Genomic DNA, 26017 nt, shown 5'->3' with positions numbered 1-26017 from the left:
TGTCTCTGTAGTAATGTTCCTGTGTGCACAGGTGTTCACCTTCACCTGGAGAGAGGACATCCGGCCCGGAGACCCTCAGCACACCAAGAAGTTCTGCTTTGACGCCGTCTCCCACACCAGCCCGGTCACTCTCTATGATTGCCACAGCATGAGGGGCAACCAGCTGTGGAAATACCGCCAAGTAAGACAAGATACACCGCAGGGTGGGGAGGGAATGTGGGCAACGGGTGGTGGCGGGGAATGAGGGGATAAATTGTTTTAAAGCAATGTAGTTCCTCACAGCTTCCCCCAGCAGCCCAGCCCCTCCTTCCCTTGCTCCACAGACCTATCTTGCCCCATTTTCCAGCCACTCAAGAGAAATCAGAAACCAGCTGGACGTGATGGCACATGCTGTAATCCTAGCAGCTCAGGAGACTGAGGCAGGATGATCACAAGTTCAAAGCCAGCCTCAGCAATGGCGAGGCACTGAGCAATGCAGTGAGACCCTGTCTCTAAATAAAATACAAAATAGGGCTGGGGATGTGGTTCAGTGGTCGAGTGCCCCTGAGTTCAATCCCCAGTGTCCACCCCCCAAAAAGAGAAAAAGTCAGAAATCCAGGTTTTTATGTGAAATCTCCAAATCTTAACTATTGACTGAGTCCATTAAAAAGAAGGCACAACCATGCCACGAGGGCTAGTGAGACCTGACCGGAGGCAGACCGTGTGGAGGGCCCAGGTCTGGAAGCGACATGCATCACTTCTGCCCAGGGACAGGGACAGAACACAGGCCTGGGGTGACACCAGCTGTGGGGGGCACTGGGCCACATCTGGCTGTGTGCCCTGGGGGAGACCAACAGGTGTGTGAGCAGCTCGCCTGTCACTTCCTCCCCTACTTGTTGACATTATTGCTGCTGCTGTTAGTTGGCGTCCCCAAGCGCTTCCTGGCTGAGCCCCTCCCTGTTTTGCAGGACAAGACCCTCTACCACCCTGTCAGTGGCAGCTGCATGGACTGCAGTGAAAGTGACCACAGAATCTTCATGAATACCTGCAACCCCTCCTCTCTCACCCAGCAGTGGCTGTTTGAACATACCAACTCAACAGTCTTGGAAAAATTCAACAGAAACTGAGCCCTCGCGTCCTGTTGGCAGGCCCAGAAGGTCCCTCTGGCTCATGAAGCCCCCTCCCCTGAGGAGGCTGGGTCTGGGGGCACCATGGTGTGCAAGGTGCTGGCCAAGTGGGTCAGGGCAAGAGTGCTCTTGAAGCTGGAGCAAAGGGTCTGCTGGTCCTTCAGCCCCTGAGTCATGGGGTCAGGTATTGAGCAGACCCCACAGAAGACCCCACAATAAGGCAGAGCCCACTTCAACCCCCGCTGTGTTCTCTGGAGCACTGTGTGGGAGAATCCCATGGCAGCCCTAAGCTACCCGAAAATGAGTCCTACAAGGGTGCGCAGCCCTCGGGTGGCTCTCATATGTGAAGCTCTAGAGAAAGGCAGTATCTGCCTGGTACGGTCAGCCTTTAGTACTGAGGCCACCCACCTGCAGCAGAAGGGGAAAGTCCTCCTCGGGCCCTTTGGGTTTCTGCCTCTGTCGGGGGGTGACTGCCAGTACTGCCCAGCTTCTGTTTTCTCTAAGCCCAGGTGACTCACAGGCCATACCTGTGACCTCAGAGTGTTCAATACTGAACGCTGACCAGATGGCAGTCCTGGGGTCGGAAAAGGGACCCCAAACCTTCCTTTGCAGTCATGAACATAGAGCTGTCTCCCTCTAGCTCTTTGGGTATTTGAAATGCCCATTTCAATGCTCCCCAGGAACAGGACAGCCCTGCAACCAGCTTTAGGGGTTGGTTCAGATGGCCTTGGGGCCCTTGGAAAAGGCCAAGTAGATCTCCAAACTGGAGAGGCTGAGCTTCCCCCATCCACGCTTCCATTTCCCTTTCTCTCCCAGGCAAGTCCCTGCCTCAGGAGAGGAACGGGTGCTGTGAGGTGCTCCCTGCCCAGAAGCTGGAAGCTTCCACGACCAACTGTGGGCAGCAAGACACCTCTGACCTCATTGTGGTTCTAGTTCTCATAGAACTCTGGAGTTTCTAAAGAACTCTACGGCTCATCCAAACCAGAGTGTTCCATAGGATTCTGGAATTCTAGCCTCCAGTGTGGTTTCTAGAATGCTCTGATTAAAGCAGCAGGCAGGTCTGGTACAGTCGAGGCAGCCCCAGCCCGTGGACTGTCTGTGGAACCCAAGGTTGGAGGCACTGGCGAGATGGAGTGGGGGACCTGTGTCCATCAGCTGCCACCAGAGGCTCTGGTACAGTACAGTGCTCAGCAATGACCAGAAGGCCGGAACCTCCCTCCATCCCCACAGCTGCCGTCCCCAGGCAGTGGAGAAAAGAACTTGTTGCCCCATAACCAGACATACCCACTAGCCCTTCATATTTACCTTTTGCTTTGTTTAATTACATGTCAGATTCGAAGAGGGTTCCCAAACTAATAGGAGGCATTTCTGTAACCAGCCTGCCACCCACTGATTGAGAAACGAAAATCACATTCCACAACCTATGGCTCCACCAGCTAGCCCAGGAAATACTTGAAATCAGTATTCCAGTTAGACTCGGGTCACTCGAAAGTGTCATTTACCAATTAAGTAACCAAGACAGAAATCTGGGAACACAGCCACGAATCTGCCTTGGAGATGCCGGCTGATCTCAAGGCCATCAGTTATCAGGGGGAAAGAGGGAAACCCTCCCAACCACCCCGACCCAGATTGAGTGTGTCACTGGCAAAGGACCGTTTCCAGCACGGTGCCTGTGCTCGCAGACCCCACGTGTCCTTTTGCAGATGAGTGCTATATCTTCAGAGGTGGCCCTCTATAGAAGGGAGTCAAAAGAGGAGGCCCCCTCTGGAATCTCAACAGAGGATGACAGGAACATGTAGATTTGGGGAGCTGAAGCATGGGAGAGCGATGCAGCATCATTAAAGTAAAAACTGTGCCTTTTAAAAAGAAAAAAAATGCAAATGTACAGCAAATCCCTAAACTTGAACCATTTCCTAGTGCCTTGCTAGACTAACGTAAAGGGGCAGGGGTGGGGGGAGGGGAACATTTTTGATGGCGTGTGCAGTTCCCGTGGGATGAGTGTGTTTCTTGATGTCTGATTTCAAGCAGGAGACATTGGGCCTTAAATGTGAGACCCAGAGACCCCCAAGGGCAGAGGCCATAGTTGTTCGGCTCATCGCATGAACTCTGCAAATTCAAGGGCAGCTCAGCAACTTGTTTGGCCTGTGGCCTCCCTAGAAGGGCCTTGGCAGCCCCCAAGAGGAGGCTTGATTTGCCTCTTTGGGCCCTTGTTTGGGTCATGCTTGTGGCCCCCACCCCAACCCCCAAACAGAGTGCTCCACCTGTCCCTCGCCGTAGGGTTAAGGTACAGAGGGTACTGGCTAGATTGCCAAATGGCCCCTCTCCTAGTGGGTGACAGTTCTCCACAGGACCAGGATTCCCGAGGAACACAGGAGCCACAGGTAGTCTCCTTCCCCTTCCCTTTCCTTTGGTTCTCTTCCTAGCCTGCCTGGTCCACACCATAAGCAGGGCAGGCGTGTCCTCTGAGCTTTCTGGCATTTGTAACTGCTGAACCCTCTCCAGTAGGTCCTGAGACCTGGCTGAGTAACAGGGGCAGGAGGACAGGATTTGATTGTTTCAATTCCACTGACTGCAAATACTAAGCCCCTCGCTGTCTGACCTTATTTTTGGAAACCACCTGTCTCAAGAATTCAGGCTTCTGCTCCCATCCCGGCTGATACTCAATACAACTCAGCCAGGAGCCTGTGGAGATGCCAGGTAACAGTTTGAGATGTGGGCCCCTTTTCCTCTAAAGCATCTATTTGGAGGATGAGGTGACAAGAAAGTATAGTGGCTAGAAAGTATAGTGGCCATGCGGACTCTCCCCCAAGCAGCTTTCCAAAGCAGGACTCCAGGAACATTTTGGGATGCAAAGAGCATCTTTGCTGATAATTAAGTACAAGGTCTTCGAAGTTGGCTAGATTTGCAGCATATATATGAAAGCCATTCCAGCTGTGCCTCCAATTGGAGCTTCCAACTTGAAAAAAGTCCAGAAACTGTTGCTTCTTCCTTTTGGAAGAAGGCTCAGAGACAGGGGTGGGTACCTCTGCAGAAGATACCTGATGGGGAGATGTGACACAAGGGCCCACTAGGACAGAAAGAGCAGTTTTGTTGAAGATGTAGCACGTGGATTTCCAAAGCCCACATGGCATCCCCTTTTCAAACTTCCTACGTGCCCAATGTTTTTCAACCTAAGAAACAGGTGATGTCCTAGAAGATGGCTCCATATTTCCTTCTGTGAATCTTCATTTTTCTAGTCTCAGAAGTCTCAAAAGAATAGCAAAGCACTTTACAGGGGAACTGGGGAATCGGGGTTCCTTGTTTGACAGATCTCAGCTACACAGGTTGGGTGATCTTAACTCCTAGAAGGCCTTGCATTTTTAATATTTTCTGAAGATTTGAAAGAAGAGGGGCAAAGAGTGTGGTTCTGTTCTGGAATTCTTTATTGCTTTCAACTGATGCTGTTTGTGAAAAAGTCCAAGTTGTGTTTTAGTTCAGACTTGATCTTGAGTGCCTCTGGGTGGGAGTAGGACCCACATACCTAGTGACAAAGTCATCTGAACATCTGCTCCCAATGGCTTTGACGCAGCTGTGCCAGCCAACAGGGTCAGGTTCCTGCTCTGTTATTGGCTTGAAGACCAGAATCCCAAGGGGGTCCCAGGCAGGGAACATTTGGAAATTCAGACAGGGATTCTGTAGAGAAAGCTCAAGACTACCAACCTCTCTCCTCCTGCCTGGAAAAGCGAGCCTCTGTGAAGAAATGACTTTCCATGTATAATTGTGACTGTGATTGTTGCTGAGTAAACCTCCAGACTTTCTCTAAAGTGGTCTCTGGCATATTCCTTGTGTGCTGTTCTCCATTTGATCACTGCATACACATCACTGAGCACCTGTTCAGCACCCAGGCACCCTGCTGGGTGCTGAACAAAATCCACCAGCCATCACTCTAGAGGGAAAGACAGACCCTAAAGCAACAAAGACTGTTTCAGATGCAAATAGGGCTCTGTAGGATTAAAACAATGATATTTGAGACTGGGGTTGGGGCTAATATTAGCTGACTGGTCAAGGGATGCGTCTAAGTGAAAGCCAGAAACTGAGGGAATGTGAACAAAGAGATAATTGGGGGAAGGGAGTTCCAGCAGTGTGAAGAGCTAGTGCAAAGGTCCTGAGGCAAGAAGGAGTTCCTATATGTATGAGAGTAGAGCTCAAGGAGTTGGCTGAGCAGCCCACAAGTTTCTTAGAGACTACACCCTGGAGTGGAGGAGTTCTGAAGAGTAGTGACAATAAGAGATGGAAAGGCTAAACTCATTCTGATGCCTACTCATCAATCACAAGTAGTTGTTTAGCAAACATTTCTGTGCTGTTGGTGTTAGATTTGTCTAATACCATTTGATGGGGAGAGCACTGGCCAGCCCAGCTCTACAGAAACCTCAGCGAGATCTTAGTATACACATCCATCCCCTTCGAGGCTTCAGCTCACAGAAGAGAGACAAAGTTTTGGATGATACTCCTGCTCCACCAATGGTCCTATGGGAGTCCAGCAGGTGAGCACCGTAAAGACAGCAGAAGCTGTCCTGGTGCTGTCCCTCAGGGCCCACCAGAGTGCGCTGTGGAGCGCAGCTTGAAGAAGACTGTCCATGGGGAAGGGGGAACCTAGGCCATGAGCAGGTTTGAGCCCTAAAACCAGAGGGTCTTGGTAAAGGGCCTCAAAGCCTCAGAACATGCTTTCAAAGTCCTTTAGGAAACAGGAGCCCAGAGAAGTCCCTGATCCAAAGTGACATAGTGGTACATGATGATCCAGGTCTCCATGAGCCCCGCCCCATGCTATCCTCACACCATTTTACTTTGTAGCTTGTGGACATGTGGGGAGATGTCATTGCTAGAGCCTTTGTACCCGTTGTCCCCGGACTCTCAGGAGAATTCCATGAAATAGATAAGACAAAAATGTTACATATGTATTCAGGCCAGAAGTTCTGCTAGAAAGGCTATAGGAGGGTAAGCCAGACAGACCTGCTCTCTGCCTGCGTCGAGCCCACAGATTCATAGGGAGAACAGATGTCGATCAAATGGTTGTTAAAATGAGCTTGTAGCAAGGGTTGTGGTAAGTTCTAGAAAGGAGACATCCACCTGGCCTTATGTCATGAGAAGCTGGAGTCAGCAAGGAGGTCATGGGGCCTGCAGAGTCACCTTGGCGTGAGCCAGCCCACCTGTAGGGTGACAGGAGAGGGTTTAATGAAGGGCCTGCTTAACAAGTGTGTTTGGCATTAAGGAAACAAGCAGGATAGTGAAGCACCTCAGGACTAGCAAACTGGGGAGAGGGGCTTCACCCACAAAAATTGCTGCCCAGACAGGAAGGGGTGGTAGGAACACACCCCACCCTCTGTCCTCCTCCACCTTCCAATGCTCCCAGCTAGACCCAGCAGTGCAAATCCACATGAAGAAATACAAAGGCTCTGGTCAAGGTGAACACTAAGTGAGCACAGAAGTGGTACAAATGGTGCTTTGGTTTGTTTTTAACTCTTTTTTTCTCCTATCTGATTTTAAAAGAAAACTGCATAAATCAATAATTATGAACTTGTTGCTGAACACACATGTGTAAGGAAGGATGGAATTGATATGACAGTAACATGACAAGAAAACCACAGCTATAGAGGAGCAGAGTTGCTGAATACTACTGAAGATGAGTTGGGATTAGCCAGACTAGAATAGTTTTAGTTAAGATGTTAATTGTAATCCTCAGGGCAATGCCTGAAAAAAATAACCTAAAATATGTAGTTAAAAAGAATAGGGGCTGGACACAGTGGCACACACCTACAGTCCCAGCAGCTCAGGAGGCTGAGGCGGAGGATCGAAAATTCAAAGCCAGCCTCAGCAACTTAGTGAGGCCCTAAGCAACTTAGTGAGATCCTGTCTCTAAATAAAAAATTAAAAGGGCCAGGTGGGCGGAGGGGGGGGGGTGGGTTTCAGTAGTAAAACACCCTTAGGTTTAATTCCTAGTACCAAAAACAAAGGGAGGGAGGGAGGGAAAGAATCAAAATGGTACACTAGGAAATGTCTTTAACACAAAAGCAAACAATGGAGGAACTGAAAAATATTTTTTAAGTAAGTCACAATGAACAACTAGCAAGGGCTGGTTGCGTACTTCCCTAGCCTGTGCAACGCCATGAGTTCAATCCCCAGCACTGCAAGAAAAAAAAAAAAAATATATATATATATATATATATATAGCACAAAATGGCAGAAATAAATACTTTCATATCAGAAATTACATTAATTGTAAATGTATTGAACTTTATACATAAAAGATGTACAAAAGGCCATGAAACATATACCATATGTTACATAAACTGGCAGTACATTTTTCAAATGACCCAACGATAGCTGTCTACAAGAAACCCATTTTAGATTCTAAGACAAGTTGAAAATTAAAAAGTGGAAAAAGATTTGCCATAGAAACAATAACCAAAAGAAGAGCTAGGATGGCTATAATAATATGAGATGAAAGAATATGAAAACACAACATGTCAAATTTATAGGATGCAGCAAGGCATACAGAGCTGTAAATGTCCACATTAAAAAGAAGAAAGAGATAAAAGCCTCCTGTTCTTACTGATGGGCAAAATCACAGCTTTTGGGACAAGTGATGGGCAAAATCACAGCTTTTGGGACAAGTGCCCCTGTGTTTTTCCTTTGCTAGCAAAGCAATAAACCTTTTTCCTTTTTCTCAAAAGAAGAAGAAGAGGAAGAATAAGGAGGAGGAAGAGGAGGAGAAGAAGAAGAAGAAAAAGAAAGAGGGCTGGAGATATAGCTCAATCTGTAGACTTCTTGCCTCTCGTGCATGATTTAAGTCAATAACAATTTTCCATCTTAAGAAATTAGAAGGGCTGGGGATGTGGCTCGAGCGGTAGCCGCGCTCGCCTGGCATGCACGGGGCACTGGGTTCGATCCTCAGCACCACATAAAAATAAAATAAAGATGTTGTGTCCACCAAAAACTAAAAAAATAAATAAATATTAAAAAAATTCTCTCTCTCTCTCTCTCTCTCTCTCTCTCTCTCTCTCTCTCTCTCTCAAAAAAAGAAAGAAAGAAAAGAAAAGAAATTAGAAAAAGAAGAGCAAACCAAACCCAAGGCAATGATAGGGATGAGAACAAAAATCATTGGAAAACATTAGAAAAAAAACAATAAACCAAGAGTTGATTCTTGAAAAGAAAGTGAATATAGAAACATAGAGGGAGAAAATATTTTCTAATCAGAGTATGCAAAGAACTCTTACAACACAACAATAAGACAAATAACCCAAGTAAAATATGAGCAACTATTGGAACAGGCATTTCTTCAAAGAAGATGTACAAATGGCCATGAAACATATACCAATATAGGGCTCGGGTTGTGGCTCAAGTGATAGCGTGCTCACCTGGCATGCGTGAGGCACTGAGTTTCCATCCTCAGCACCACATAAATATAAATATATTGTGTCCACCTAAAACTAAAAAATAAACATTAAAAAAAGAAATATATACCAACATAACACAAAAAGATCTCAACAACATTAGTTATTAGGGAAATGCAAATTGAATGTACAAATAAGTGGCATCTGTCCACACAATGGAATATTATTTAGTCATGAAAGGTATAAAGTATTGACACACACTACAATATCATACTAACCGAAAGAAATTAGATACTGAAGATCATTAACATATGGTTCTGCTTATATGAAATGGAAAAAAAGATAGGCAAATCTGTGGAGACAAAGTAGGTTGGTGGTTGTCATCAGTAGGAGAAAGAGGGAATTGAGAGTTACTAACTAATAAGCATGGGCTTTCTTTCGGAGGTGTTGAAAATGTTCTGGAATCCAGAGGTAGTGATGGGTACACAATTTTGTGATATATTAAAAACCATTAAATTGAGTGCTTTAATGAATTTTATAGTATGTGAATTTGACCTCCATTTTTTATTATTTTTAATAACTTTATGTTATTTATTTATTTTTATGTGGTGCTGAGGATCAAACCTAGTGCCTCACACATGCTTGGCAATTTCTCTACCAACTGAGCCACAACCCAACCTCCATTTAAAAAAAAAAAAAAAGTAGAACAGAGCTGAAGAACTGTTGGTAGTTTGGAGCAAGTGGTAACATTTCAGTTCCTTTGTTGTCAGTGCAAAAGAATAGTTTGTTATATGCAGATGGTAAAATTTTATCCTATATTTGCACACAAATTGCATGTAGCCAAATGTATATTTTCTTTTGTAACTTCTTTGGGGTTTTGTTTGAAAACTCTTTTCAAACCCATGAATAAGATAAATTTGCATCTTTATTTTCTTCTAAATTTTTAAATCATTTCCTCTTACTAAGAAGAGGAAAGAGGGAGAAAAAAAGGAGGAGGAGGAGGAGAAGGAGGAGGAGGAGGAGGAGGAGGAGGAGGAGAGGAAGGGAGAATGTTCCAGATCCTGGGGGGTGACATGTGCAAAGGCCCTATGGCAGGAGCTTGACAGGTATGGAGATGTGTGAGGATGCACCAGGATGAAAGAAAGGTAAAGAGGAGAACAGGAAGGGGGTGGAGACAGAAGCCAGACCCTATAGAGCCTTGTGGGCCATCTTAAAGAGTCTCTCACCTTTATTTAAAAGCAAGAAAACACTGGGCAACTTTTAACTGGGCAGAGAGAGAGCAGCAGATGTGCCCTTGGCAGACATCTAGAGCAAGGAAGTGACCTCTCCAGATGCTGGCACAGAGTAGGTGCCCAGAGCTGGCAGAGTGAGGATCAGCTCCAGGGCAGCTGGTTCTCTGGTGCCACTGGGAAGACACTGGCCATTGGGGGGAAGGTCCTTCCTCTCTGGGGCAGGAAGGAGGATGGGGGTGGGGATGTCACTTTTCTTCCACTTCGGCTTTTCCTCCCAAGCCTGCAAGTGAGAGTGGAATCAAGTATTGAAATCACTGAACCCAGCACAGGGAGGGAGTTTTTGGTTATTGCTGTTGACGTACTTATTGGGAAACAATTAAAAAAAAAAAAAAAAACTGGACAGTTTGTCCGAGTTTCAGGTTACCTACCCCTTTCTCTGTATTTGGTTGTGAGCGGGTCTTAGATGTTCCCAGAGCTTAATGGGAACTTGGTAGGTGTTAGAGGAACTGACGGAGGGACAAGGGATGGGGCTTCAGATACATGTTCACCTTTCCTCCTCCCTCAAGCCCACAGCCCTTCGCATGGGCAGAGATGCCCTGTGCCCTCGAGAAAGTTCCTTCCCTTGGATTTGGATTCTCCACATGAAAATAGGGAGGAAGATTAAATCAAGGTCAACCTGGACTTTATTGTTTTATAAATATCGCATCTAGTATTTCCCCATGACCCTGGCCTTTTCCCAAGCTCAGCAATGCGGTGGGAGAGGGACTCATTCCCAGTTCTTTTGCTGATGTCTCCCAGACCTGGGATCCTGGTCTTCTCCTGCAAGTGGGTCCAACTTTCAGCCCCCAAAGCTTCCCTCCTATAGCTACTCCAGCTCTGCCAACCTTGGCCGGGGGCACTGGCTCCTCTTGTGTGTCCTCAATGCCTGGGCTGCCCAGCTGGGGGATACTGAAGGTACAAGGTGGTGCCCAGGCCAGCCTGGGGTAGTTCCCTTGAGCCCGACTGCATTCGGGGCTGGCAGGGGAACAATCACACACAAACACATGTGGTGCCGTGGAAATGAAGAATGCACAGTGGACCCTGGGGAAAGCAGGTTCTTCACAACTTTACAGCCTGCCTTCATAGGCTATTTGGAATTGAAGGAGCGCTGACCTCCTGCTGGCTTGGGCCTGGGGGGTCAGGAAGGGGATCAAAAGCTGCTTTTACCAGCGCCACAAGCCGAGCCGCCTGGGGGGAAGCCTGGAAGCACAGGTCTGAATTCTGGGTTTGTTCAGATTCTGGGGGAAATCTCAGTTTCAGAACCTGGTCACTTTGTGGGCACCGTGGTGCAGGCCTGTCATCCCAGCGGCTCAGGAGGCTGAAGCAGTAGGATGGACAGTTCAAAGCAGCTTCAACAATTTAGCAAGGCCCTAAGCACCTCAGTGAGACGCTGTCTCAAAATGAAATATTAAAAAGGGGCTGGGGATATGACTCAGGGGTTAAGGGCCCTGGGCTGAATCCTTGGTACCACAAAAAAAGAAAGAAAGAAGGAAGGAAGGAAGGAAGGAAGGAAGGAAGGAAGGAAGGAAGGAAGGAAGGAAGGAAGGAAAGAAAGAACGAACGAACGAACTTGGTCTTTTAATTGACAAATATTTAAATATTTATTGAAGCATGAATAGTAGGCCAATGGTGGTTCTCAGTTGCCTTGCTGAAACTTGCAGCTTGTAACTTTACACTGGGTCTTGAGAATAAAACCTGAACTTCTTAACTTGGCCCAAAAGGCCCATGGGAGCGGATCCCAGGGCCTCCTTCTCCATCACCTCCTAGCACGCTCCAGGTCCCTGCAGAGTCCACGGCTTGTTCTCTTCAGGGACCCAGCTGTCCCCCCTGCTTGAACTGGTCTCCCCTGGCTCTGAAGTTCTTTCATCCTTTAGGTCACCCTGTCTGTTGAGAGCCACAGCCAAGTCGGGATGGCGCCTGGCATTGCCAAAAGGAGTGGTTGAGAGGTGACGCCAGCGAGCCATTAAGATGATGATAATTAAGTTAAGCTGTGTATAATTGCTGTGACTGGATGATGCTGGATTGGGGCAGGCTGTGTATTCAGTGGTATATGGACCCCTGGTGTCAGGCAATAGGCGGCTCCTGCTGCCTCGGGTGCCTGCTACTTTTGAGTTCTAGCGGAGTTTCCCATTGAGTTCCCATGGGGGTTTCTGTGGAGTTCGTGTGGAGCCCAGGGGAGAGCTGGGAGAGTTCCTGGGGAGTGCGCGTGGAGTTCGGGCAATAAAGGAGTTCCTGTTTGAACCTACAAATGCCTTGTGGCAGCTCGGTTATTTTGTGCCCAGCCAGACTGCAGCACCTGTCCCCAACAGCCTCCTTTGACCAACCAGTTAAGAACAGATCACACAGGACTGAGGGTGCAGCTCAGTGGTAGAGCACTTGCCTAGCATGTAGGAGGGGCCGGGTTCAAAATAAAAATAAGTACATAAATAAATAAAAGTTATTTTTTAAAAACAGGCCACATACCCATCATTCTGTATCATCCCCAGTCTTTCATAGCACTCATCCTGACATGAAGTAGGTTCCTGTCACTTGTGATGGTTGTCTTGTCAAGCCTCCGAGGACACAGAACATCAACCACCCTGCTCCTAGGGGAAGAGGGCGGCTCTGGTCATGCCATGTTCACCAGGCCATCAGTACCTTGCCTCCTGTAATGTGCATTTCTGTTTAGAAACTCCTTTTCAGATCTTTATTGTTGATTCAGTTGATTCATTGACATTGAACTCACAGCCCACACTGCTCCCGCCCCATGCAGCTTATCTGGTGGGTGTTTGCTCTGTAAGGTGCAGCATGGCTGGACACCCCAGTAGCCCTTGGGCACTCTGTCTGGGGACTATTTAAACCAAAACTGTCAACAAAAATGTGATACTAAACTGTCAGCTAAAAAAACATTTGGTCACTGTGTGAGAGCTAAACCAAGAAGGTGGATCTCCTGTCACTCAGCCTCAGCTGGGACCGTTTCTTTCTCTTTTTTTGGGGGGGTGGGGTGGGGGATGGGGATGCTGGGTACTGTGGATTGAACTCAAGGGCACTCAACTACTGAGCCACATCTCCAGCCCTAATTTGTATCTTATTTAGAGACAGGATCTCACTGCATTGCTTAGTGCCTTGCGTTTGTTGAGACTGGCTTTGAACTCATGATACTCCCGTCTCAACCTCCCCAGCCACTGGGACTACAGGCGTGTGCCACCATGCCCAGCTGGGACTGTGTGCCTTAGTGTAGTCTGGCATAGCAACATGCATAACATGGGTGCCTCCTAAGCAACAGAAATTCAGTTTTCACATTTCTGGAGGGTAGGAAGTCCAAGATGAAGGCACTAGCAGACTCCATGTCTGGTGAGGACCTGCTTCCTGGTTCATAGGCTGCCATCTCTTCACTGTGTGCTCACATGGCACACAGGAGGAGGGAGCTCTCCAGTGTCTTTTTTATAAGGTCATTAACCCCATCCACAAGGTCTCCACCCATATGAACTAACCACCTCCCCAAGGCCACACCTCACGGTGGGGTCAGGATTCCAACAATCCTTCTGTAGGAGTGTTTAGGGGACAGGGGACAACTCAGGTTTTTTGTGCACTCTGCATGTGCATTTCAAAGCAAGCTTGAAGGTTCTGTGAGCACTGAACTTGAGGCTACAAATATACTTAGCAAGTAAGTGGATTCAAATACAGAATCTGTGAACAGTGAGTTATAAAAGCAGAATCCATGAACAGTATATCATTATTTTTATTCCTTCATTTGTTCACTGTTTGATGTCTTTCTCCTCCACATGACTTCAGGAGGACCAGACTGCTTGTATCACCCATCATTTCTCCCTCAGCTCTTAGTAGAACTGATTTGGACCTCTGGTATTGTTGAGCTGCTGATGAACCAAAGGAACTAAATGAAACTCTGGAATTGCTGTTTTGTGAGATGGATTAATAACCCAATATTCACATCACGATTATTTGCCTATTTATTGATGGCCAAAATAAAACAGCTTTCCAAGGGCTTACTTTTTTCCTGACCAAATGCACAAAAGACTGATGTAGGGGGCTAGAGATGCAGCTCATCAGAAGAGCACTTGTCTTGCATGGGTAAGACTCTTAAGTTCAATCTCTAGTATTGAAAAACAATTAACTTTTTTCTTGGGCATTAGATTTTTCCAGAAACCCAAATAATTATGTGCAGCCTCCTAGTATCTATTGACTTATTCTTTAGAAAAAGTTTGCATGATGCTCTGGCATTAAAGAAATGAAGAGAGTGGATACAGGGAGGCTGGATTTGATCGGGACACACTGTATACATGTATTGAAATATCACAACAAATCCCATCAATATGGAAGATTATTATATGTTCATCAAAAATAATTTGTAAGTGTTTTTAAAGAAAAGAAACAGGAAGTAGGGCTGAGGATATAGCTCAATTGGTAGAGTGCCTGCCTTGCATGCACAAGGCCCTGGGTTCAATCCCCAGCACCAAAGAAAGAAAGAAAGAGGAAGTAGAAAGGGCTCCTATATCACATGCCTCCCCATTACACTGTATGCACAGCCCCTAAATGCACACATAATTCAATTCTGAAAATGTGACTAATGTCCACAGTTCAAAAATCAAACAACAAATTCATTCTGTAAACAAAGGCACATCTATACCTAAGAGTAAAAACTGGTATATATTTCTGATTGTACTTTCACTTTTAGTCACAATCTTCAATGATAGAGTTCCAATTGTATCTTTTTCCTTGACAAATCAAAGAACCAGCAACAGGTTTAAGAACATCCAGGAGAGGCTAAAGACTCAACCCTTTCAACAAATCTAATGATTTCTTGTCTTTATATCAAAGAGTTCATGAGACACATATCCCTTTTTAAACAACGCTATTGAGATATAACTCAGATGCTATATATTTCATTCATTTAAAATAAACAATTAAATCCAGGTATACAGTGGCATACATCTATAACCCCAGCCACTCCAGAGGCTGAGGCAGTAAGATCGCAAGTTCAAAGCCAGCCTCAGCAATTTTAACAAGGCCCTAAGCAATTTAGCAAGACTCTGTCTCAAAATAAAAATGTATATATAAATGGCCGGGGATGTGGCTCCACAGTTAAGCACCTCAGGTTCAATTGCTAGTACCAAAAAAAAAGAAAATGTCCAATTCAACATTTTTAGTATATTCACAAAGTTGTTCAATTGTCACCACTATCCAAAAGGAAAGTGAGGACCCGGGAGACAGGCGAGCGAGAAATGAAAAGACAGACACTAGGCAGAGATCCACAAGAGAGTTTATTCATCAAAGGCCAACTCTCCATAAATGGAGAGAGGCAAAACAGGCTTGGGGTTCCAGACTTTATGGGGCAGGCTCAGGGATTAGAGCTGGGCGGATCCTAATGCAGAGGTTAGGAGTGGGGTTGCTATGAGGGACTGATGATATGCCTTGGGGGAAAGCAAAATTTTTCTTAAAATGGCAGCTGCAAGAACCTTACAATATCTAAATCCAGAATGTTGGGGGGTTTTTTGTTTGTTTGTATTGTTTGTTTTTTTGTGGTGCTGGGGATTGAACCCAGGGCCTGTGCATGCAAAGCAGTCACTCTACCAACTAAGCTATATTCTCAACCCCAGAATGTTTTGTCCCTGCAAAAACAAAATCTGTACCCAAAATAGGCACTGCTCACTCCAAGCCTCCAATTCCTTCAACTCCTGGGAACTACTCATCTACTTCCTATCTCTGTGGATTTGCCTTTTCTAGCCAATCACTTTTTATAGTAGTGAAATCGTACAATATGTAGTCTTTTGTGATTGGCTGCTTTCATTGAGCTTAGTATTTTTAAGATTCAACCACACTTAGCAAACATCAATGCTTCATTCTTTTTACTAATATTCCATGGTCAGAATATTTGACATTTTGTCTATCCATTCACTAGTTGGCGGATATTTGTTCCTTCCTGTTGGCTATTATAAATAATGCTGCTATTATCAACCATGTAAAAGTGATTGTACAGATGGATGGCTTCATTGCCTTGGGTGAATACTCCTCAAGGGTAGAATTGCAGGGTAATAAAGTAATGGTTAACATTTGGAGAATCTACTATACAGTTGTTGAAGTAACTTCATCATTTTTCAATGCTACAGCAAATGTGTAGGGATTTCAATTTCTCCCCACCCTCACTAACACTTGGAATTGTCCATTTTAGTAACACTAGCCATGCTAGCTGATGTGAAGTAATATCTAATAGTAGTTTTGATCTGCATTGACCTGATGATCAGTGGTGTTCAGCATCTTTTCATGGGTTTATTTGCCATTTATCTTCTAGGGAGAAATGTTTCCCTCTTCAAACTCTTTACTCACCTTTTAACTGGGTTGTCTCTTTATATACAGATGGTTCCTGACTTATTATGTTTTGACTTGGGATTTTTCTCTTTCACGATGGTGCAAAAGTAATATGCTTTCAGTAGAAATCATATTTTGAATTTTGATCTTTCCCAAGCAACCAATACGCAGCATATACTCACTCTCTCTCTCTCTATTTGGGACAGTAGCAGTGAGTCACAGCTCAGTTAGCTGTGACTCAGTCACAGGGTGAGCCACCAATAGTCTACGGTGCACTGTGTTAACAAGCTAGGATGTTTGTAGGTGAGATTGTAAGGGTCCGGCGAAGCGGCGAAGCGTCGGAGGAAGAGACCACAAGAGACTGGCTTCATGCAATAAGCAGGAGGGAGTTTATTGAGGATCCAATTCAGCGCACTGAGGCTCCAGGCAGGCTCGCTCAAGAAGGGAGGGCAGCCCAGAGCCCAGAGCCCAGAGCAGAGGTCAAGCAGTGCTTAAGTACACTTCTTGGGGAGGGTGGGGGGGGGGGGGGCTTTGCATACATCAGAACAAATCATCATGAGGTGTGGGAAAATTGAACAACTCCTAAACATGATTAGTTCATTCATTGGTGGGAACAGGTTGGACGGGGGTGATTGGTCACTCCTAAGCGGGGTACACATTCAAACTGATTGGTTTTAAGGCCTAAATGACTATGTGACAAGTTACACAGAGTCCCAGGTTATTAGACAACCAGGGAGTCAGTGGGAATATTTACTGGGCAGTTCCAGTATTGTCCTAACAGCTACAGGGATTTCAGGTTAACAATACCTAATCCTTTACATTTTAACTCAGGCCTTGCAGCCTAGAAACTTTACAATGCCCGGTCTTTTACCCTTTAACTTTTACACTTTAACTTCAATTTCTTTTACCCTTACAAGATGTGTTAAATACATTTTCAACGTACAATATTTCCAACATAGGATGGGTGTATCTGAATGAATCCCACCTTAAGTCAAGGAACCTTGGGCTGGGGATGTGGCTCAAGTGGTAGCGCGCTCGCCTGGCATGCATGCGGCCCGAGGTTCGATCCTCAGCACCACATACAAACAAAGATGTTGTGTCCGCTGATAACTAAAAAACTAAATATTAAAATTCTCTCTCTCTCTCTTTAAAAAAAAAAAAAGGAACCTCTGTATTCTGAATGCAAGACCCTCATCAGATACATGACTGGCAAACATTTTTTCCCATTCTACAGTTATCTTTTCACTTGCCTGATCTGCACACACTTTTATCACTGCTATTGGGACTTTCACTTTTCTGTCCCGCAACTTTATTTTATTTTATTTTGGGGGGCGGATATGGTACCAGGGATTGAACTCAGAGGCACTCAACCACTGAGCCACATCCCCAACCCTATTTCATATTTTTTTTAGAGACAGGGTCTCACTCAATTGCTTATTGCCTCACCAAACCTGAGGCTCTGGACTTGTGATCCTCCCGTCTCCACCTCCCATGCCCCATGGATTACAGGCATACACCACCACACACAGCTCTGTCACAACTTTACGAGGACAAGATGCAATAAAATAATCAAGTACTTTCCCCAATCATTTCTGAGCACATAGATATGGAAGCAACCTGTGTGGAAACTGAGCAACTGGCTGATAAGTAGTACCATCCTGCCATCTAGCAATATGATATCTCCTCCAACACAAAGGAATCTGAGGGGCTGGGGATGTGGCTCAAGCAGTAGCGTGCTCGCCTGGCATGCGTGCGGCCGGGTTCAATCCTCAGCACCACATACAAAGATGTTATGTCCGCCAAAAAACTAAAAAACAAATATTAAAAATTCTCTCTCTCAAAAAAAAAAGGAATCTGAACTGAGGGTACAACAGAATCTTAGGGGCATAAACGTATAAATAATAACTACCACATATTAAGCACTTACTGTGTGCTAAGTGTTGAGGGCCACAGCATGGCATTCTGACAGAAGGGAGTGGTTGAGAGGTGACGCCAGCAAGCCATTAAGATGATGATGGTTATGTTAAGCTGTGTATTCAGTTGTATATGGACCCCTGCTGTCCGGCAATAGGGTGGCTCTGGAATAGGGCGGCTCTGGAGTTCACTGTCCGAGTGGGGTAGGCGGGAGAGAGTCCCCGGGGAGTGTGCGTGAAGTTTGGGCAATAAAGTTTCCTGTTTGAACATACAAGTACTTTGTGGCGGCTGGGTGATTTGTGCCCAGCTAGACTGAGGCAGCTAAGTATTTACACTATCATGTTTAATCCCCATAATGGTCCTATTAGAGAAGTACTCACATCCCATTTCACATGAAGTTTAAACAAGGTTGTCAATGGTTCTACAGCCAGTAAGCAGCAGAACTGGGATTCCAACCAAGTGCTTCAGTTTCCTCAGTCCTTGTGCTCATCCATAATGCTTAGTCAGGATGCCTGTCAAGTGCCAGACTTCAGACCAGCATCACAAACAGAAGAAATTTTCAAGGTCATTGATGGAATGAGGAAATTAAGGACAACATTGTGGGGTTTGCATAAAGCTAAATTTATTCCATTTCAATGACTGTCCTTTATTCTGAGATTTTTCCTGCTTTTGGCACTCCAAGTCCCCATTTAAAAGTAATAGTATTAGAGAATGGGGTGTGGCTCAGTGGTAGAATGTTTGCCTATTATACACAAGGCCTAGATTCAATCCCCAGTAACACATACACACACACACATACACACACACTACAACTTTGCCAGGTACAATGGTACGTACCACTACCCAGGAAGCTGAGGCAGGAGGATCACAAGTTTGAGGTCAGCCTGGGCAACTTAGCAATGTAAGGGTAAAAGAAATTGAAGTTAAAGCGTAAAAGTTAAAGGGTAAAGGACCAGGCATTGTAAACCTGCTTCTAAACTGCAAAACATGGGTTAAATTCCTGAGGCAGTTAAGACAATGCCCTACTGGCCATTTAGTTGATTTATAGCATTCAGGACCCTGTGCAGCTTGTCATGTAGGCATTGCAGGGCCTGGACCAATCCGTTTGAATGTAACCCCCTCCTTAGGAATGACCTATCACTCCAGCCTGACCTGTTCCCGCCAATGTATGTACTAATCAAGTCTAAGAATTGTTGTTTGACTTTCCCACGGTGTATAATGATTTGTTAAAGGAGACTGTGATGTATGTAAAATCCCCGCCCTCCCAAAAAAAGTGTACTTAAGCAGTGCTCAGCCCCTGCTCGGGGCTCTGGGCTGTTCTCCCTTCTTGAGTGGGCACGGAGCCCTAGCATGCTAGATCAATAAATCCCCTTCTGCCAATTGCATGAGTGGTCACTTGGTGGTCTCTTTCTCCGACGTTTCGCCGGACCCTTACAGCAAGACCTCAAATAAAAAATTTAAAAAGGTCTGAGTCTGCAGTTCAGTGGTAGAGCACTTGCCCAGCATGTGTCAACTCTTGGGATTCATCCCCAGTGTTAAGAAAAATGTAAAAAATAACAATATTTGGAGATGTATTCTTATTATCATTATAAAATAGAGATGTGTAGTGAAAAATCCAAATAGGTGTTAGAGTCTGTAAACAAGTCAAAATAACACCTGGCATTTTGCCAGGGGAATGTTAGAGTTCGTAAACAAGTCTGGATGGTGCCTGGCAAAATGCCAGAGGGAGTGGTTTGAGAAGTAACAAAAGCAAGCCATTAAGTGTGGAGATTCCTGATTGGTTGACTGATGTATCTAGCTTATGCTAATTAGATAAGCTCTGTGGAATGTATAAATACTGCTCCTGTCCTGCAATAAAGGGCTCCTACTCCTGCTGTATCAACGTACACAAGTTATTCGTCACCCCCCCCCCCCCCCCCCCCCCCCCGGTTATTTTGCTGCAGCCGGACTGCGGCAAATAGGGACAGACTTTATAAAATTAAAATTTTTCCTACTTTTCTGTGTCAGCCAGCTTTCCATTACTGTACAAAATACCCACAATAATCAACTTTCAAGGGGAAAAGACTTATTTTAGCTCTTGGTTTCAGAGGTTTCTGTTACATGGTAACTTGGCTCCTTGACTTGATCCTGGGGTGGCACCTTAGTGCATGGAAGGATAACCGCTCACCTCATAGCCTCCAGGAAGCAGAGAAACAGGAAGGAGAAGGGCACAAATATTCCCTGCAAGGTGCCCTCGTTGACCTAACTTCCTCCCACTGACCCCCACCTTCAAAAGGCTCCATCACCTCCCAGTAGTGCTACAAGCTGCCAACTGAGCTTTTCACAAAGGGGGCTTTGGGGGACACTTCCAAACCACAGCCCTCTCCTCTCCTGACCTACAGTGTCTAGCCCAGGGGCAACCACAATTGCTAGTTTCTTGAGTATCCTTGATGTATGTGTGTGTGTGTGCTTACATATTTTAAGAAATACAAATAGAATCATGGCACCATAGTGCATATAGTGCATGGCGGGATTCATACTGTTTTGTATCTTTTTTTTTTTTTTTACTTAATATCTTGCTCTAGTTGGATATATTTATGTATCGTAAAAACTATTTACTGTGGGCCTAGAGCCGTGGAGTGGTGCATGCCTGTAATCCCAGTGGCTCGGGAGACTGAGGCAGGAGGATCAAGAGTTCAAAACCAGCCTTAGCAATTTAGCGAGGCCCTATGCAACTTAGCAAGACCCTGCCTTTAAATAAAACATAAAAAAGGACTGGGGATGTGGCTCAGTGGATAAACATCACTGGGTTCAATCCTTAGTAGGGAGGGGGAAAAAAAAACTGTTTACTGAGTCCCTGCTATAGTGATCTGTGCCCTGGAACTACTGCAACAAGACAGCTTCTGCCTTCATAGGGCTTATATTCTACAGGAAGAATAGCATACTGAATGCTAATAAGAAAAGACATTGGATAGAGAATGGTGGTGGGCAGGGGTGAGGGGATACCAACTCCTTTTAATCAGGGGCGGCTCTCTGGGGAGGTGACATCTAAATCAAGCCCTGAAGGATGGAACCAGTCATGGAAGGAGCAGGTAGAACAGCATCCAAGCAAAGGGAACTGGAAAGGAAGGAACTTAGCTTATTTGAAGAATTTAAGGAAGAACTACAGAGCTGAGTCATGGTGAACAAGGCAAAGAGAGAGCAGGATGTTCTGGGGAAAGGTCCTGGGAAGGTGGTGAGGGCTTTCCTGTCTGATTCGTGTTGACACTTGCCCTGCCACTGCCGAGTGATCTAGCAACAAGCCTGAGGCCTTTGTACTTCAGGCAAGAAAAATGACAGTGCCCTGGGCTGACCACCAGCCACTGGCTGTGTGAAACAGAGGACAGGGAAGGATTCTAAACACCTACTGGAAGTGGAAGAAAGTGACCTCCATGAGGGGTTGGTGCCAAGTGTGGAGAAAGGAAGGGAGAATCGGGTGGCACAGGTGGCTTAGTTTATGAAGCAAGGATTCAGGTGTTAGAGATAGGCTCAGCCTGAGAATCCTGGGCGGGGGCTTGGATGTTGCTATCTGGAGTTCAAGGAATCCCCGGCAGAACCACAGGGATGGGAGTTAGCAAGCTGCAATGTTAGGATCTGGAGTAGGCCTGGGTATGGAAAGCAGTGTTCAGCTACTGGCTCAGGCTGGCCATTTTAAAACCTAACTTTTAGGAAGAGTTCCGGAAGGGGAGGTAGGGGAGGGGCGTACTAGGAGGGTGGATATGATTAAAACACCCTATGTGACCAACAATAAAAATTTTTTAAAATAAATAAATAAATAAAATTTAAAAAATAAAAAACACCCTATGTGCATGTATGGAAATGTCACAGTGAGACCCATTAAGTAGTACAATTAACATGGGTTAATATTTACCATAAAAAAATAGAATAAAAATAAAACCTAACTTTTCTTAAAGGCTATAAATTCAACTTACAAATCTTGTTATTTCATTTTAAATCCAGTAACTTTTCATATAAAGATAAGAACAATCACTTGTACCCATTGTTTGATTACTGTTGAACTGTTAGACTTAGTAGATCTAATCCTCCTTATACATTTAATAGATTTACTACTGCCTTAATTAATCAAATTTCCTTGGACATTTCAAACTATAATTACAAATTTAATGTGCTTGATTTTTCTCAAACATTTTAAATGCCCAACAGGGCAGACTTCCATATCTAAAAAGCTAAATCCTTCTAAGCACTTAAACAACTGTTGTAAATTAATTAATTTAATTAATGACCTAGGGCTGGGGATGTGGCTCAAGCGGTAGCACGCTTGCCTGGCATGCGTGTGGCCCGGGTTCGATCCTCAGCACCACATACAAAAAACAAAGATGTTGTGTCCACCAAAAACTAAAAAATAAATATTAAAAAAGAACTCTCTCTCTTTAAAAAAAAAATTAATGACCTAAACTTACAAAGTAGCAAATCAGATTCTCTTGACTACTTCAAGAACCCGAAGTCCTACACAAAGCAGAACAAGGATCACAGTAGTTCCCCTGTTGTATTTATCTTTTTCATTATCTGAATATTTATTTATTTCATTTTCTGTATATTTACTTATTTCATTACCTGAATGTTTGTTTACTTTCTGGAATTACAGTTACTCCCCCAACAAAGAAATCAGGATTTTCCCCCAAATATCACCAACGGCAACCAAGGCATTTCACTCTCAGATCTGTCATTTTGCCCACAAGTTTTCAAAATATTGATTGACAGGTGACATTAGGATATGACGGTGGTGAGGACAAATGATATAATACAGACATATGGAAAGAACAGAAGTGTGTCCAGGACAAAGCTCTGAAAGTCAACATCTAATCTTGTACCTGTAGAAAAAGTGGAGCCAACAGAGGGACTGCCTAACTCCACCAAATACAATGTGTGTAACCTCTTATTGGTCTCTCCATTTTCAGAGGCAGGGGACTTTCCAGATAATCTCAGCAAATATTGCCACCATGTACCTCTCCAGTTTTAGTCATCGCGAATCACTGTGTGTGCTTGGACTTGTTGCTCAACCTTACTGAACTCAAGATTCCATAGGCTTAAATAGGGATTGGATTCCTAAGACCCTTTTGAATTCAATAAGTTAAGTCAGGGAGCATTGTAAGCAAAAGGGCAGAGATAAGAAAACACATGTTTGGAAGAAAGTGAGTTAGGCTAGTTAGAATAGAGGAAAAATTGCTTCCAGTGATTTATGACATGCTTTAACCTTTAAATCAGCGTGTCCTGAATTTTAATGGCATTAAGAATCATATGAGATGACTTAATTTAAATGTAGACTAAATTAATCTGTTTTAAAATGTAGATTTCTGAGCTGTTCCTTCCAAGATTTTATTTAGTATGTCTGGGATGAGGCCTGGAAATTTGTAAATTTTTTTTTAAGTTCCCTAGGTGACTGTGATGTAGAGCAAGGTTTGACTATAGGAACTGGAAAGACTTTAGTTGGAAGACTTGGATCATACACACCTGCCAGGCACAGTAGCAGTCTCTTCAGTATAAGATTCAGAAACTTGGCAAATGGCAGGATTATGCAGCTGCATGTCTCCCCAGATTGGAAAATACAAGACACAGCATCCTGTATTAGGTGGGGTTCACTGCAGAAATGGACCCAAAGTCAACCAACACACATACCCGGAGTTCAGGAGACGGGAAAATTCTAAAAAGAATTGTGGCAGAGATGACTGATTATGCCCCAAATACACATTCTACATTCCAAACTTCTACCCAAGTAACAGAAACCCCCCCCCCCATTTTATCTAAGCACATGGCCACCAGGAACAAAGACTATATTTTTCTGTCTTCCCCATACCATTAGATATGGACAAATTCTGACCAGAGACAGTTGGAGGTCTACCCAAGACTCCAGGCAAGTTGTCCTTAAAGAGCAGGGGTGAGCCCTCCTTCTCCCCCACCTCCTTCCTTCTAGATAGAATGCCCTGAACATATGGAGTTCTAGTAACCACCTTGGGAATGGAAGCCCCACATGGCAGAACTACAAGAGAAAACTTGGTCTCTGCCAAGGGAAAACTATCTGATCACCTCTAAAATTCTTGAAGGTAAGAGAAATTTTAAGCTTATTTTGGAATCTTCTGTTACCTGCCAAACCTAATCACAGCTAGTTCTGCCAATACTAATTAATGTTTATATAAGCACCTAACATGTGCCAGGCACTATTATAAGTGGTTGACATGTATTAATTCAGATAATCTTCACAATAATCCTAAGAAGTTACTATCAACCCCATTTTACAGATGAGGAAACTGGAGCCATAGTAAAGTCATATAATCTTCCTGAGGACCCAAGCCAAGAAGTGACCGAGCCAAGATTCTAGCACAGGCCAACTAGACTTACATTCAGTCTCTAACCATGACGCTGCCCTGCCACTTGATTCCAGAGGTCATCATTCACCACCCAACTACTGACTCAACAAATACCAACCAAACACCAGGGCACAGGACACTTGATGATGAACCATATGCACAGTTCCCTGCCCTTGCAAAGCTTCCAGTCTCAGAACAAGCAATGCATCCATACGTACCTTGCAGAATCCAAAGACAACATCAACCATCAGACTCTGGAGAGCACAAGAGGCAGGACCCACCCCTCTGCTCCCACCACTCCAGCACCCACTCTGTTCCAGAGGACACATTCACTGAGAAAGACTGGCCAGTGAGATCTGAGCCAGAGACCTGAACTAGCACCTATACATCGCAATCCAGGGAAACTCAAGAATGAAGAACCCAATGACTAGGATCCAGCCCTAAGTGTCCACTTGTTTCCAAAGGAGGGCAGTTGTTGGAAATCATTCCCAGAGTCTCTGCCACATCCCCCAAAAAAGGGGAAAGAGAAGAGTGGGGGCGGGGGGGGGGGAAGAGATTTCAAGAACTCTGACCACTTGGCAGAACCTTGTCCAACCTGATTCATTAAGACTTGGTGAGGGGGATAACTTCTTTATTGGGGCTTGATTGGATAGAAGGAGTGATGGGGGGAGGGGTTGAGGCAGGGTAGCCAGGAGTGAAAGAGGGTCAGGAAACCTGGTCAAGAGACCACATAAAACCTTGAAGTATTTCACCATGATTCTGACACCATGTTAAGGTAATAACACTAAATATTGGGGGAAGAAAGTTTTGTGTTCAAAAATATTTACACAGAATACACACAAAAAAAGATATCCATCAAGGAGCAGGGGCGCACACCTGTAATCTCAGCAACTTGGGAGGCTGAGGCAGGAGGATCAAGAGTTCAAAGCCAGGGCTGGGGATGTGGCTCAAGCAGTAGGGCGCTCGCCTGGCATGCGTGCGGCCCGGGGTCCATCCTCAGCACCACATACAAAGATGTTGTGTCCGCCGACAACTAAAAAATAAATATTAAAAAAAATATATTAAAAAAAAAAGAGTTCAAAGCCAGCCTCAGCAGATTAGCAAGGCACCTAGTACCTCAGGGGGAACCTTATCTCTAACTAAAATATAAAAAGGACTAGGGATGTGGTTCAGTGGTTAAGCACCCCTGGGTTCAATCCCCACCCCCACAGAAAAAAAGAAAGAAAGAAAGAAAGAAATCCAACTATTAGAGATAAACACAAGTAAACTGTGGCAGTAATAACAACAGCTTAGACTTTATTAACTATCAATGTTCCAGACTGAGTGATAAGTGTTTGTCACAACCCATTTAATCAAGCTTAAGAAATAAAACAATTTGCTACTATACCATGCAAAAAAGAAATGGAGCTCAGATTTGAAACAGCAAAGCCAACAGTCATAAGTACTGCCATGTACCATGCTACACACTCATGTTGCTGCACTAGGGGGTTAGCTCAATAACAGAGCCCTGGCCTAACTTGCACCAGGACCTGGGGTCAATCCCAGCACAAAAAAAGTAAAATAAAATAAAATAGCAACTGTGAGAACTGCATTACATGGGGAAAGTCCGTGATGCAGCATTCCTCAGAGAAAAACTGCAAAACTGCATACAAAGGATGGTTAAAGGCAAGGCCCATGCACACACACTCACAAAATACAGAGGCTGA

At 44.8% G+C, this 26017-nt stretch overlaps 1 protein-coding gene and 1 long non-coding RNA gene across 3 annotated transcripts in view; one reads left to right on the top strand and one right to left on the bottom strand.

Annotated features, from left to right (window-relative positions):
- Galnt10 (polypeptide N-acetylgalactosaminyltransferase 10) overlaps positions 1–4909 on the top strand; it is a 240579-nt gene extending 235670 nt beyond the window's left edge. For both annotated transcript variants that reach the window (XM_046446390.2, XM_046446391.2), the window contains exons 11-12: positions 32–181; positions 948–4909. In XM_046446390.2, coding sequence (XP_046302346.1) covers positions 32–181; positions 948–1106 — 309 coding nt within the window. In that variant the 3' untranslated portion in view covers positions 1107–4909. The remainder of the gene's footprint in view (positions 1–31; positions 182–947) is intronic.
- Positions 1–26017, bottom strand: part of LOC124093855 (uncharacterized) — a 59508-nt gene that overhangs the window by 31378 nt on the left and 2113 nt on the right. Inside the window, exon 2 of the long non-coding RNA XR_009226941.1 lies at positions 25188–25344. This is a non-coding gene — a long non-coding RNA (uncharacterized LOC124093855). The remainder of the gene's footprint in view (positions 1–25187; positions 25345–26017) is intronic.

Source organism: Marmota monax, unplaced genomic scaffold, assembly GCF_021218885.2.
Source record: "Marmota monax isolate L192 unplaced genomic scaffold, Marmota_monax_Labrador192_F-V1.1 WCK01_AAM20220418_F8-fsc00188, whole genome shotgun sequence".
Lineage (NCBI taxonomy): Eukaryota > Metazoa > Chordata > Mammalia > Rodentia > Sciuridae > Marmota > Marmota monax.
This window is presented reverse-complemented; position numbering and strand designations above follow the sequence as displayed.